The sequence below is a fragment of the Podarcis raffonei genome, chromosome 2 (assembly GCF_027172205.1).
Source record: "Podarcis raffonei isolate rPodRaf1 chromosome 2, rPodRaf1.pri, whole genome shotgun sequence".
Classification (NCBI taxonomy): domain Eukaryota; kingdom Metazoa; phylum Chordata; class Lepidosauria; order Squamata; family Lacertidae; genus Podarcis; species Podarcis raffonei.
The window spans coordinates 5293327-5307564 of NC_070603.1; the positions used below are offsets into that span (position 1 = coordinate 5293327).

Here is a 14238-nt window from a genome sequence, read left to right on the forward strand (position 1 = left end):
TCTAGGAACCTCTCCATTGTGGAGTATGTTGATTCTTCTTGTTGCACTGATCTCTCTCTACACACACACACACACACACACACACACACACACACACACACACACTTACTTCTTGGCAACTCAGAATGCAGGGTCTGCACACATCACAATACAGACACTGGAAAAAGCAACAACTTGTTTAGCTAGAGGGTGTTTTAGAATCATTGCAGCCTGATTGGCACAATAAACGCAATGCTTTTCGTTCTGCAAAATATTCAGTTTGGGATGGATGGAAATTGGAGATACTTAGACATGGATGTAAAGAATACTTCACATGAATTAGTTGCACGATCCTGTGATCCCGGCATCTGTCTGTCTGTAAGAAGTGTTTTATTTTGGGTGGGTTTCCCTCTGTGTGCAAATATCAACAGAGGTAAAAGCCTGAGACAGACATTCATCATAGTCCTCGTTCCCTCTGCTGCCCTTAAAAGTTGGACTAAGATCGCTTCCAAAACAGCTAGTTTAATGAGCGTTTATCCCAATTTGTTTGTGCTGAGATTAGACACTGTGTCAAGTGTTATCCCAGAGCATTTCCCCATCACCTTCCTTATTGCAAAAGATCTGATCTTTTGGGTTTGTTTTGCAAGAGTCCCAAATGAGCTTTAACTGTGCTGCCTGAATTTGCCAGGGTGTGATTGAATCCCACTCCAAAATAGTGACAGTCTGAAAGTGCCCCAAATTCCTGGCAGCAAATGTATCTGCCTTTGTGTACATGCATCTGTTTCTGGCCCTGACTCTCCGCTGACTCTCTTTTCTCTCTCTCCCTCCCTTGCTGTTGCAATTTTAGAGTTTGAGCAGCTTGGGGGCAGGCACCTACCAGTTTCACTTCCGCATGAAGGGCATCGTTGGCACACACAATCATTATAATTAATACTTAAGGTCAGGATAGTTAGTAAGAGGGTGGAGTAATACGGGTTGTCATAGGCTCCTAAACATTTTTTAAGAAAAAAAGCACTGAGTTATACCATTAAATTATATATCAATGGAAAGATAATTTAATGAAGAATGTAATGCAATAACTTTTATGAAGGATTATTTATTACAACAGCAGTCATAAAGAAGAAACGTGAAAGACACAGAAAAAATGAGATATACAGTACAGTGGTACCTCGGGTTACATATGCTTCAGGTTACATACACTTCAGGTTACAGACTCCACTAACCCAGAAATAGTACCTTGGGTTAAGAACTTTGCTGAGTTAATTGATAGGTTAGACTGTTAAGACAAATTATCCAATAAAAATTGAGAAAGATGGAAAGAATTTGCTGAAACAAATAATTAAATTAGAATACAAAAAGGGAGGTGTGAGGAGGTCGATGAAACAAGTAAATGAAAGACAAAGAGACGGAATATTGGATGTGTGTTTTATTTTTAATTTTTTTATTGTTATTGCTGTATTTTTCTTTCTATTTTTTTCTTTTTTTCTTTTTTCTATCTATTTTTTATGTATATGTTGTTAATTTTTCTGCTGTTCGCTTTCTGTTTCTTTTTTTTTTGTAATCTCTAAATTCTTAATAAATATCATTAAAAAAAAAGAGAACTTTGCTTCAGGATGAGAACAGAAATCGTGCTCCGGCGGCACGGCAGCAGCAGGAGGCCCCATTAGCTAAAGTGGTGCTTCAGGTTAAGAACAGTTTCAGGTTAAGAACGGACCTCCGGAACGAATTAAGTACTTAACCCGAGGCACCACTGTACAGGTTAAATTGCCATGTTGGCACTTTGCGATAAATAAGTGGGTTTTGGGTTGCAGTTTGGGCACTCGGTCTCTAAAAGGTTCGCCATCACTGGGCTAGGGAGTAAACTCTACACAAATCCAGAGTAGAATCCCTAAAACAGTGGGATGGTGTCTTGTATACCTCCTTCCAGCAGCTCCTGCAGCCCAGCTGGTGCTAAACATCTTGCTCTGCTGCGAAGTCACTTCTGTGCTGCTAGTGCAGCAAAAACAACATGGGAGGCAGCAGTTGCGAGTTACTGGTCTCTGCAGCCACAGCAGGCGCTGTGATTCTCCAACGGTTTGACTTCACCCCCTGACGCGCACTCACTCCATTGTCTCTTCGACAACAAGTGCAAGGAGATCTTTCTGGAACACAGAAGCCACAGCTGTGCAACCCCAATAAGCTACGCTTTGGTGGGGGAGCATGACACAGATCGCATGCACGGGGTGACACCTTTGCCTCATTTGGTGAAACAGGATGGACAACCACTGTTGGTTGTTATTTAAGATGGTTCTGCGCCCGTGAGCACTTGTTGTCTTCTCACCTTCTGTCCTGGTAGCCAGGCAAAAGCAATCTGGGTCTAAGCAGAGATTCTTGATTCTGAAGGGCTTGTACTGGAAGGAGTCATGGGAACTTTTTCATACTGCAGTGGTACCTCGGGTTACATACACTTCAGGTTACATACGCTTCAGGTTACAGGCTCCGCTAACCTGTAAATAGGTTTAAGAACTTTGCTTCAAGATGAAAACAGAAATCGTGCAGCAGCAGCGGCGCAGCAGCAGCGGGAGGCCTCATTATCTAAAGTGGTGCTTCAGGTTAAGAACAGTTTCAGGTTAAGAAGAGACCTCCGGAACGAATTAAGTATGTAACCAGAGGTACCACTGTATGTCTATACAGATGTTGTTGTCTCTCCCCCCCGGTCTGTTGTGGCGTCAGCAGAAATAGGGGTTGAAATGCTGGTTTCTATTTTTGATGGATCCAAAACAAATTATGTCAAAGAAGAAAACTCCTTACATCTTTTGCATTCAGGCCATGTGAGTGATCCTCTATACATATCAACAGCATGCGTAGAAGATCATTAATGTGGCCCATACAAAGGTCTGACAGAGCTGGCCAGGATTTTGCTGGGGGTGGAATGAGCAGCTATGATGCAGCACAATGCTCATGTATCGAGCTATCAGGCTCAATATTTCTTCTGTGGTTCTGTCCTTAGGGTGATGCTAAAGGCCAACTTCAAAGCAGGCTCTCATCTCAGTTTGTTAACTTACTTTTGTTCTCATCATTTTGTTTTTATTCACGTAAGCAGATACCACATCCCTCTCCCAGAGGTGCTTGCAGGAAGTGCAGGCGTTTTGGGAGATTGAGGCCATCTAGGCTCCTCCTTAGTTGATTCTGGGATTTTTAAAAAAATGTTGCCGCACAGCAGACACCTACCTTGGCTACTGACTCGTTTTACTCCTAGAACTCTGGTGGTAAGGTTATCCTTAGGAGAAACAGATTGCTGGCAGAACTACATGAAGGCTTGCAGTTCCACATCAGTTTAGGGAAACTGCAGAATATGGTAGGGGGCTGCAGAATACAGCTCTCCCTTTCCATTTAAATAAATAAAGTTTCTAGCCATTATAGTGGTGAAGATGCACTTGGAACTGTGCTTGAGCAATGCTTGCTGATGCAGGAGAGATGTCTTAACAAGAGATCTAGTGATTGTGGGTGGGGCTAATGCATCCAGACAGAATAGCTCCCCCTGCCCCTCATTGACTAGAAAAGCTGGAGCAAATTTAGAAAAAAAATGGTTTAAAAAATGCCGAATAAATGGAGGTTGTAGAATTGAGTTTTTCTTGGGGCAGGATTTGCGTTTTAGTTTTAGCAGGGAGAAGACCCAGCCTTGAGCATTAGCTGCTCCTACTGTAACTTAGGGACGCGGATGGCTCTGTGGTCTAAACCACAGAGCCTAGGCCTTACTGATCAGAAGGTTGGCGGTTCGAATCCCCGCGATGGGGTGAGCTCCCGTTGTTCGGTCCCAGCTCCTGCCCACCTAATCAGTTCGAAAGCATGTCAAAGTGCAAGTAGATAAATAGGTACCGCTCCGGCGGGAAGGTAAACAGCATTTCCATGTGCTGCTGTGGTTCGCCAGAAGCGGCTTAGTCATGCTGGCCACATGACCCGGAAACTGTACACCGGCTCCCTCGGCCAATAAAGCGAGATGAGCGCCGCAACCCCAGAGTCATCTGCGACTGGACCTAATGGTAAGGGGTCCCTTTACCTTTACCTTTACTGTAACTTAAAATGAGACAAGCCCAGGTGCATGCAGTACATGGTAGTGGTGGCGAAGAGGCTAAGCTGTTGACCAGGGAGTCCCTGCTTCCATCTCATTTTCGCCATTCTTTCACTGGATGGCCTTAGGCAAGCCACTGTTCTGTCAGCCTTCGCTTCAGCCATGCTAACACACACAACATAATCTGTAATAGAGGAAGGATTGTAGTGACCTATTGCACAGGCCGTTTGTAAGGATGTTGTGATAAGCCAGCTGAAGTGTTTGGAATAGCAGAAACGTGTTTAAACAATTGCTATTGTATTAAGAGCAAATGCAGCCCATTGCCAAAAAAGCAGGGGAACCTGAGGAGCCTCCGGAATGCCACCCTGAGCTGCGCCTCGTGCATGTATAGTTGCACCACCCCAGATGTAGCTGCATCCGCTTGGTGCTCAGAAACAACTAGAAGCCAGCAATTGGCTAAAAGAAGCCATTACCGGTAACTCCCCACGAACGTGTTGATTTTCTGTCCAAATCAAGAGGCTTGGGGAATGCCCTTTGCAACTCCCAGGTGCCCACTCCAGAACGGACACATTATCCTATAGCCGCTAACAAAAGAGATGAGGAGTGACAGGGCAGCTGAGAAGCACAAGGCAAGCCTCCTGCCGGAGTGCTAAGGAGGACTTGATTGATGGCTCCAGTTGTCCTGCCAAAACTACCTCCTCCACACATTCCAGAAACAACTTTATTAAAGGAGGTTTTAGGCTGGTGCAGACATCTCTCCACCGCCTTCCCTTTAATCAGATTTGTGTGTTTGTGTGCGGGCATGCATGCTAATTATCGTCATCCTTTAGGCTGGCTAAGATCCTAGCAGGGTTCTTCGACAGGTGACAAAGCCAATGGCAGTGCAGGCATTTCTCAGCCGGGGTGAAAGACATTACTGTATAGGCACCAAAGGAGGGTGAACTTTGAAAAGCCTCCCTTTTGCGGTCCTGCTGGTTGTCTGCAGTAACATAGCCTGCTGTTTCTTATGTGGGGTTCAGCAACTGGGGAGGCCCTGCCCCGTGGACATACAGGAGGCTGGCTGATTCCTGGAAGTGCTGCTCCTCACAGGCCTGGGGAATCCCCCTCCCTCCCTTAGTGGGTTGCATTCAGGATCGTTGGGCCAAAAAGAATGAGGGCCTGCAAACTGGAGAGCTCTGGTGGCTTCTGATCCCGTTGCTCACACTGGTTGCTCCACGCAAAATGAGAATAGCAATAGTGTTTGGAGTTTGGATCCTTTGTTGAATTTGGACCCCAAGCAAGTGCCTGCCCATAACACCTTCTAGAGCTGGCCTTGTCTGCTGAGGAAGGGAAAGGAGACATAGGAGACTAGGAAAAACATTGGTTTAGGGAACAGAACTACCACCATAAATCTCAAAACAGCAGGTGGCTTTTAAAATGCTGGTGAATTTGAGGCAAGTCAGCTAAAAACAAGTCATGGATTGGCTGACATACACACACACATACATACCGGTAAATGCTTTGTCTGGAAGTGACCCCAGATGAAAAGCTGCTTTGCCAGAGCTGGAGGTACAAACGCACCCTTATCCATACTGGGGGAGGGAACCCTGTTCCTTTTTGCCACTTAATTTTGATGAAGTCACCAATAAGAGGGGACTGCAGGAGCACAGAACCACACAAATTATATTGTAGCTCAAGGCTGGAAACAGAAATAGATTCCAAGAGATGGCGCTTGGCTACTACCGTATATTCTGGCGTATAAGACGACCCCCCAACTTTTCCTGTTAAGAGTTTGGGATATACTCGCTGTATAAGACTACCCCCGCCTGCAGCCAACTAGAGGCAGCCTCTTCCCGCCCCGGCTGCCGCCTCTCTCGAGCCTGCAGCCACTGCCTGGCTGCCTCCCGCACAGCCGTCACCACGGGGGTTAACTCTCTCGCTCCTGCCGCCACCACCTGCCACAACCATACCCAGCATATAAGATGACCCCTGACTCTGGAGAAGATTTTCCGGGGTCCAAAAGTCGTCTTATACGCCAGAACATACGGTAGTTAAGTGATGGGATGCCTTTTATCCTGGAGAAGTTGACCTTCAGAGTGGACATGAGAAATGGTGGTGATTCCTCAGGGGTAAAGTAATGGTCCGGGAGTAGTGGGGTATGTCTGTCTGTCTCTTTGAAGGGCAGTCCTCTTCTTTCCTTCCAGAACATGAATCAAGTCACCTGCTTTGACTTCACGCCAGCAGAAAAGAATGCATGTGTTATCTGCTATGCCCTACATCCGAGGGCTTGTCACACTCCCAGCTTGCTAAAGCACAGACATACTGTTCCCACAGGGAAATGGTTACATACTATTTTGAACTGTATCAAATATATATATTTAAAAGTCCAGATTGTTCCCCAAGTGTGGGACAAATGGGAAAATTAACTTGTAACACAGTTAAATACTGAAACATGTTTAAGAAAGCACAACAATTGTAGCTTCAGTGTTTCTGGCCCTGTTCCTCCACAATTCAGAACCACCAACTTCACCCATGCAAAATTTATACCAGCTGATTTGATGGTGCCATGCTAATCTCACTCTCAGACTGGAGAGTTGGATACTGCAAACTTCAGGGGCGAAGGCTTCAGCATGTAGGTGAACTGGAGAGGTGAGCTTCATGTTTTATTGGCTCTAAAACATGATGAGTGGCACAAGCTCAATATCAAGAAACAAGTTTGAAATTTAGCAGAAGGTCATGGTGTTTTTTCAAGCCATTTGGACCAGAGATAATTTATTTGTTGAACCGCAATAACTCATCCTGAACAAAGTGCAGCAGTTGTGAAGGCCGTAGAGTGAATCAGCCCTACTGTGCCAGTTTTGTTATTTAAAATAGTGAATTTTTAATATCAAGCAGTATGCTTCAGGTGGGGTTGCAGGAGAGGCACAGCAGTAGTGCTAGTGGCACAGTAGGTCAAGCCTCACCCTATTTGCTGCCTAACACGCTTTCAGTGTGCAGTTGGTCCTCTGATTCCAGCTCCACACTGAAAAGCTACCTAGAATGGCATTAGATGCCTAGGCAAGCCCTGTGGGATGCACACAGGATAGGAGGGGGGTCTTGTGTATGAACCAGCCTGAAGAGATTTTAAGACATCATCACAAGGAGGTAGCGCACCCCCCCAAAATACCCTGGGTAAGCATGTGGCGCTTCAAAATGTGAATAATGTTGTCAGTCGCTCTTTGGACCTCGTTGTCCTAATGTGCATGCAAACTCTCAAATCTTGAAGGCACACTCTGAGCACTGAAATTGCAGGACCTCAAACTGATTGCATGCATAAAATCGATTTTCCTACCAAGCTTTTGTTTGGGAGGGCTTGGGGTCATGGCGGTGGCAGCGGGAGCAGCAGCAGAGTAAATAAAAACTAAAGCAGAGTCACAGATTCCTCCTCTCTTTATTTGCTACAACAAATTACAGTGGCTGCTACAAGAGGCACAGGTGCCAGAAACACACTCGTGCAGTGAAGCCGTGCTTTCGGGAGCTTTGATTTGGCATGGAAGGCAGCAAGTGATTGAGTTCTTTGCAGGCACACTCGGCACCCCCCAACCCCAAATCTTTCAACGTGCTCTTGGGGGGGAGCAGCGCAGATTCAACAAGGAGGTGCTTTTGCTGTGTTAGACACATTCGCTACGGTCATACGCGTAGAAACAAGCACTTTAAAAAACTCTTCATAAATAGACCACAATTAATGGTTTTGGCTTCTTCAGAGACGGAAGAGCGAGTGCACATGCGTGGAAAGGAATTGGGGGCTAGGACTGGACTTGAGAGTTCCATGTTGGCAGCTCCCAGCTGTGAAGCGAAGGAACAGTAGGAAAAAGACGAGCAGAGAGGCAAGATTGCTCGGCAGTGGAGCCTCAGACAGAGCAGCAAATACTGTGCTCCCCCTCCCTCCATATTTTGGAGAGGCTAGAGCCCGCCCTGCCGCCTAGCTGCTCTGCCACAATGATCCTGCCCACCTGGCCCAGATTACAGGGTCTGCGAAGGCGGAATAAATCTAGCCACTGTGAGGCATCTATCAAGATTTAGCTTCCTGTGGGCTTAGCCATGTGGATTTTTTAAAAATCGCCAAAGCGGTTTGACTCTTTCTCATAGCAACACCGCAGACAACAAACCTCCACAAAAGCAAACAACAACCCCAAGTGCAGCTGCTGAAGAGCTCCATGAGGGGAAGTCCATGCTGCCCACAAGCCCTCTGGAAGGGGCCTCCGCCAAGCCCAGCTCAAGCGAGAATAGCCTGGGGATACGGGAAAGGCAAAGAATAAATGGAGGCCCGGCCATTGGGGTCTATTTTGTAAAAGAGCAATCAAGCCATTTCCCCAGCACTATAGTAGGACAGCGCTGAAATTTGCAAGCAGTGATTTATCGCTCTGAAAAAGGAGGGGGTGTCTAAGGGCCCTTTAGTCTTCATGTGTGCAATGGTCCTAAAAGCTCAACTCTAAAAAATTTCATGCTACCAGAGGAAACCTTAAAATCATGCATACGGTGTATGTCGAGAGATGTACCCTCTGTGTCCTTTTGCTTCTTGAAGCAAATCTCCTCTCTCTCTCCCCAAAGCCTTCATGCCTATCCTTCCTTGCAAATATATTTTCAAAGTCAGTCAGAAAATGCAAATATTGCAAGTTAATTCTGTGTACAGGTAGATAAATTCTGCATATCTGTAAATCTGATTTGGAGCACGGAATATGAATTTCCTGCTACAGAATACACACGGACCTAGAACTTGGTGCAGGAGGTTGGGGTGGAGGAGGTTTGACACTCCACACACCGATTCCAGGACTGGAGTGCAAGAAGGCACCAAACAACATTCGTTTTTTAAAACAGCAACGTGAGTGGCACAAATAACAATACTGCAAGAAAGCTGTCTGTCCATTTGGACCAGCAGCGTAATGCTGGGTGGGACAAGAAGCCAAAAACAAACTGATTCAGTTTAAAGGAGCCAGAATCAGAAAGAGCAGGTGATGTTTGGCGAGGTTAGCGTGAACTGCTACCAGGAGGTTGTGGGTCTGCACAGAGTCAGGGCAGGACACACCACGACACTTGACAGGCATCAGCTAAATGCACAGAGGTCACAGCCATGGACTCCCCATCATGGGGAAAGAATGATAAAAAAGGCAAATAAAAATGGCTTGGCCACTGCGCTCTCCACCCCTCAAATCCTGTCACTCAAAACGACTGAACGCCATTTGAAAAGTGTATTAGCAGGACAACTGAATTCAAGTTGCTTTTCCCAGCCAAACAAGCCCAGGACGAGGGTTGTTGCAGAATGTTCCCTTTCTAGATAAAAGATCTGGTGTGGAACCCTTTGTTCCAAAGGAGGTTATTTGCCCAAGTGTTATTTTGGGGAAATATCTGGTCCCTCCCTGCGGAGCTCCTCGTACTTCTCTAGCTCACCCCCTCGCCCCAGGCTCCCTTCGCTCCTGGCCCTTTTAGCTTCTTCTCCAGTGGCTGCTGAAAAAGCGTGAGCCTACAGCATCTGTAGAGCCTGAAAGGAACTTCATCCTCAACAGAAGGATGAAAAAGGTCCACTTCTTTGGTCAATGAAAAAAAAGGCAGCATGTGGTATGCAGTGTTGAGAGAAGCACACAGGGTGAATGCAGGGTGCGAATCCCTCACCGCCTCAAAAACCCACCCAGGAGTCACTTCTCGGTGAAAAAAGAAGATTCTAAGAACACAACACTATGATTGCTTAAAAAACAGATACAACTGAAGAGTCCGTCCAGCAGGCGGGTGAGCTTGGGATCCTCCAGCGAAAGGTAACGGTGGTAGCAGTGTCAATGCCAGCTCTTCAACTCCCTGGATGGTGAAGTTTCAAGACAGGAGGCACCGTGGAGATTAGGAGCTGGTTTTGTCATCTTTCAAATCGTACCTGCAAGATAAGGAGAGCCTTTGCTGACCTTCTGGCACAAAACCACCTCAAAGGAATGGTTCCCAGGCTATTAAAGGTAAAGGTACCCCGTGTCCGACTCTAGGGTTGCGCGCTCATCTCGCTTAAGAGGCCGGGGGCCAGCGCTGTCCGGAGACACTTCCGGGTCATGTGGCCAGCGTGACTAAGTGGCATCTGGCGAGCCAGCACCAGCGCCGCACACGAAAACGCCGTTTACCTTCCCGCTATAAAGCAGTACCTATTTATCTACTTGCACTTCGGGGTGCTTTCGAACTGCTAGGTGGGCAGGAGCTGGGACCGAAAGACGGGAGCTCACCCCGCCGCGGGGATTCGAACCGCCGACCTTGCGATCAGCAAGTCCTAGGCACTGAGGTGTTACCCACAGCGCCATCCGCGTCCCCAGCCAGGCTGTTAAGGCACTCTAAAACCCTCCAAATCACTACAATAAGGGAAACCACATCTCATACCTCTTTGGAGGAGGCAGGAGGATGTAAATCCTGGTATTTGTAAGTCACTGGATACACCCTAAAAAGAACCATGGGAGCTCACATTCCTCCAAGCTCCTTTCCTTGTCTTTGGATTTACATGTCAATAGGCTAGGCAGCATCTGTTCCGCTTGTAATACACAGAGGATGCTCAAGAATGCCTAATTATGACTGTGGAAAATTCACTAGGAAGTCTGAGGGAATTTGGTACAGCATCTCATGTTCCACATCTTCCCGCTATCCTCCTTTTTCCAACATGCCCACCAGAAGAAATGCCCCCATACTGCTAGATGCTTGTGTGCAAGCTGCCTGGCCCCCCTCTTGTCCCCTACACAGGGAGAGAGTGATCAGGATGTCCCATAGCTGTCAACCTTTCCCTTTTCTTGCAAGGAATCCTATTCAGAATAAGGGAATTTCCCTTAAAAAAGGGAAAAGTTGACAGCTATGGGGTGTCCAAGCTTGCCACCCTGGGTAGTCATCCAATTTGTATCACTCTGTTCCAATCACAGAATTAATGCTCAATGTGATTTTGTGACAACTGTGGCTTTACTCTAGAGATCTCAGCATCTGTGGGCTTATTTTTATGCTTGTTAGTTGATCTGGGTGTTCACAAATGGATTCAATTTACAAGAAAGGAAATTCTGACACCAGGAAGACCTTTCTGAGGGTAAGAGCTGTTTGACAGTGGAACAGACTTCCTCGGGAGATTGTGGACTCCCTTCCTTGGAGGTTTTTAAGCAGAGGTTGGATGGTAATCTGTCATGGATGATTTAGGCGAGATTCCTCCACTGCAGGGAAGTTGGACTAAATGACTCTCAGTGTCTCTTCCAATTCTACAATTCTATGATTCTCTGAATTTCTATGGATGATTGTATATGTACTTGCAGCCTAGCTCCAAGTTCAGGAGAGAGTTTTACGAAAGAGCCACAATCAAGGTGGGGTGGAGGGGAAAGGGATAGGGGAGTGAGGAAAAAGGAAAATAGTGGACAGTGCCTCCAGGACTAGGGTCTAATCCATATTAGATCTGCACATTTTTGTTCAGTATTCTGGTTCCTTTTGCTCATGAGGCCACCACTACTGTTCCCCCCCCCAATGAATTCCAGACCCCTTCAGGACCTCTTTTAGCTATTGCATGATTCTTTCACTGGGTAAAAAGGTAAAGGGACCCCTGACCATTAGGTCCAGTCATGACCGACTCTGGGGTTGTGGCGCTCATCTTGCTTTACTGGCCGAGGGAGCCGGCGTACAGCTTCTGGGTCATGTGGCCAGCATGACTAAGCCGCTTCTGGCAAACCAGAGCTGCACACAGAAACGCCATTTGCCTTCCCGCCGGAGCGGTACCTATTTATCTACTTGCACTTTGATGTGCTTTCGAACTGCTAGGTGGGCAGGAGCTGGGACCGAGCAACGGGAGCTCACCCCGTCGCGGGGATTCGAACCGCCGACCTTCTGATCGGCAAGTCCTAGGCTCTGTGGTTTAACCCACAGCGCCACTCGCGTCCCTCTTTCACTAGGTACTTCCACATAAAACAGCTGCATGTTGTTTATTATCAACAGGTGTGGCTTCACAAAACTAGTTTGGCACCTACCCCTCCCCCCCAAACCTTCCTCCCTTGCTCCATCTTTAATACTTAACCTTGTGTAGGTGGGCGTTTTGTCCTCCCATTTTTCTCTGTCTGGAAGAACATCACGGGGTTGTGTTTTGTTTTGTTTTTAATGCTGCTTCTTTTAAAGTGCACTTGTGCAACTGTGGTTACCTTTAAAAGCTCTTTCCCCCAAAACCTTCAGTGTGACTAGGAATGTAACTGTGATGGTGGCTGCATTCACTCTGCAGTTGTTTTGGGGGTGCATCCTCTTGTCCCCTCCTATGCAAGTTCACTGAGAGCGTGACCCCCTCCATTCACCTTCACAGTGGGGGGAAAGAGGCTGGATCTCAAGAAACAGCTTCTGAGGTTGGTGCGAATCCCACCTCCTCAGCAAGGGCCCTGTCATTGCAAAAGTCCTTGGTGGCAGTGAGCTTCTCCTCCCACCAGCTGTTTTCCACGATTCAGCATCTTCTTCCTCCCAGTGCAACTTGCATAAGGGAAAGAAATAAGAGGCCAGAAGCCCAGAAATCTTACTCCTCCTCCAAGAGGGATCCTTGGGGTAAACGGTCTTTGTTGGGTGGGTGAAGTTCCCCCCACCCACATCAGATTCTTCTAGGAGTCTAGCCTCTCCTTTCCTCCTATACAAGTCAGTGGAGGGATTGCTCCATTACCTTGCACTAACGCTCCAAGCAGGTGGGAAGACAAGGGAGGCGCAATGTTGTATTCCATAGAATGTGCTGTATGAGCAGCAACTGCATTGGTGAAAATCGTAAGCGCAACCATAGTGGCTTGCAAGTAAAGGGGCTTCAGTGTGGATTCCACCTGGAATACTGCACTGTCCCTCGGACAGAGAAAGACCTTTATGATTCACTGCTCCGTGTAGTCAATAAGGGTAAAGGTAAAGGGACCCCTGACCATTAGGTCCAGTCGTGGCCCAAACAAAGGTCTGACAGAGCTGGCCAGGATTTTGCTGGGGGTGGAATGAGCAGCTATGATGCAGCACAGTGCTCATGTATCGAGCTATCAGGCTCAATATTTCTTCTATGGTTCTGTCCTTAAAGGTAAAGGGACCCCTGACCATTAGGTCCAGTCATGACCGACTCTGGGGTTGTGGCGCTCATCTCGCTTTATTGGCCGAGGGAGCCGGTGTACAGCTTCTGGGTCATGTGGCCAGCATGACTAAGCCGCTTCTGGCGAACCAGAGCAGCGCACGGAAACGCCATTTGCCTTCCCGCTGGAGCGGTACCTATTTATCTACTTGTACTTGACGTGCTTTTGAACTGCTAGGTTGGCAGGAGCAGGGACTGAGCAACGGGAGCTCACCCCATTGCGGGGATTCGAACCGCTGACCTTCTGATCGGCAAGTCCTAGGCTCTGTGGCTTAACCCACAGCGCCACCCACGTCCCAGTCAATAAGGGACAAGAGACTAAATTTTAGAATCTAGACTCACAGAATTGTAGAGCTGAATGGCACCACAAGGGTCTTATAGTTGAACCTCCTGCAAGGCAGGAATCTTTTGCCCAATGTGGGGCTTGAACCCACGACCCTGAGATTAAGAGTCTCATGCTCTACCAACGGAGCTATCCCAGGTCCATCCTCAGTGGCATGGCATACGGAACCATGTGTTTTCCTACCCTAGTCCCAAGAATGAGAGGATCCCTCTTCAAATCACGTTTTGCATCCTCTATGAAAATGACGGCCCAGGTAGCAAGACCTCCTTTGCCTGCCCAGTGATACTGGAGATGCTATGGGGCAACTGTCCCTCCTGCTGTACTCACCACTGGGGAGCGCCCTGCGACAGGTCCTTCTGCGAGAGGTCGATGTGCACCTGGGAGGGGAAAGCACAGAGAAGCAGTCACATGCCGGCTCCTCTCCAATGAGGAGCCTGAAACGGCAGCTCCTCTCGAGGTCCATACCTTTCCTATCGGCTCCCCTCGGGACATGAAAGACACGCTGTTTTTGATGTAGGCCTCCAGCTTCCTCCGCTGGGCATCGTCCAGCGTCAGATCCCATTCAAACCTGTGGAAAGGGCAAGCGAGTATCAAGGCCTGTTTCACATAGATTACCCCACAAATTTTAATTGCCCTTTTTGGCCAACATACAAGTTACTTAATGGTAAAGCTGTGAATCCCAACCCTCCCACCGACGAAACACACTCGGTACGAATGCATACATAGGGCTGGAGCAGGGAATCTAATCTGTGCTAGTGACTGCAAGTAGGGAAATAGTACCTCAGG

At 47.5% G+C, this 14238-nt stretch overlaps 1 protein-coding gene across 2 annotated transcripts in view; it reads right to left on the minus strand.

Annotated features, from left to right (window-relative positions):
• Nucleotides 1-7420: 7420 nt before the first annotated feature.
• The window catches only part of ESYT1 (extended synaptotagmin 1), a 62853-nt gene continuing 56035 nt past the window's right edge, over nt 7421-14238 (minus strand). For both annotated transcript variants that reach the window (XM_053371187.1, XM_053371197.1), the window contains 3 exons: nt 13918-14020; nt 13780-13829; nt 7421-9911 (listed from right to left, as the gene is read on the minus strand). In XM_053371187.1, the coding sequence (XP_053227162.1) occupies nt 9878-9911; nt 13780-13829; nt 13918-14020 (187 nt within the window). In that variant the 3' untranslated portion in view covers nt 7421-9877. The remainder of the gene's footprint in view (nt 9912-13779; nt 13830-13917; nt 14021-14238) is intronic.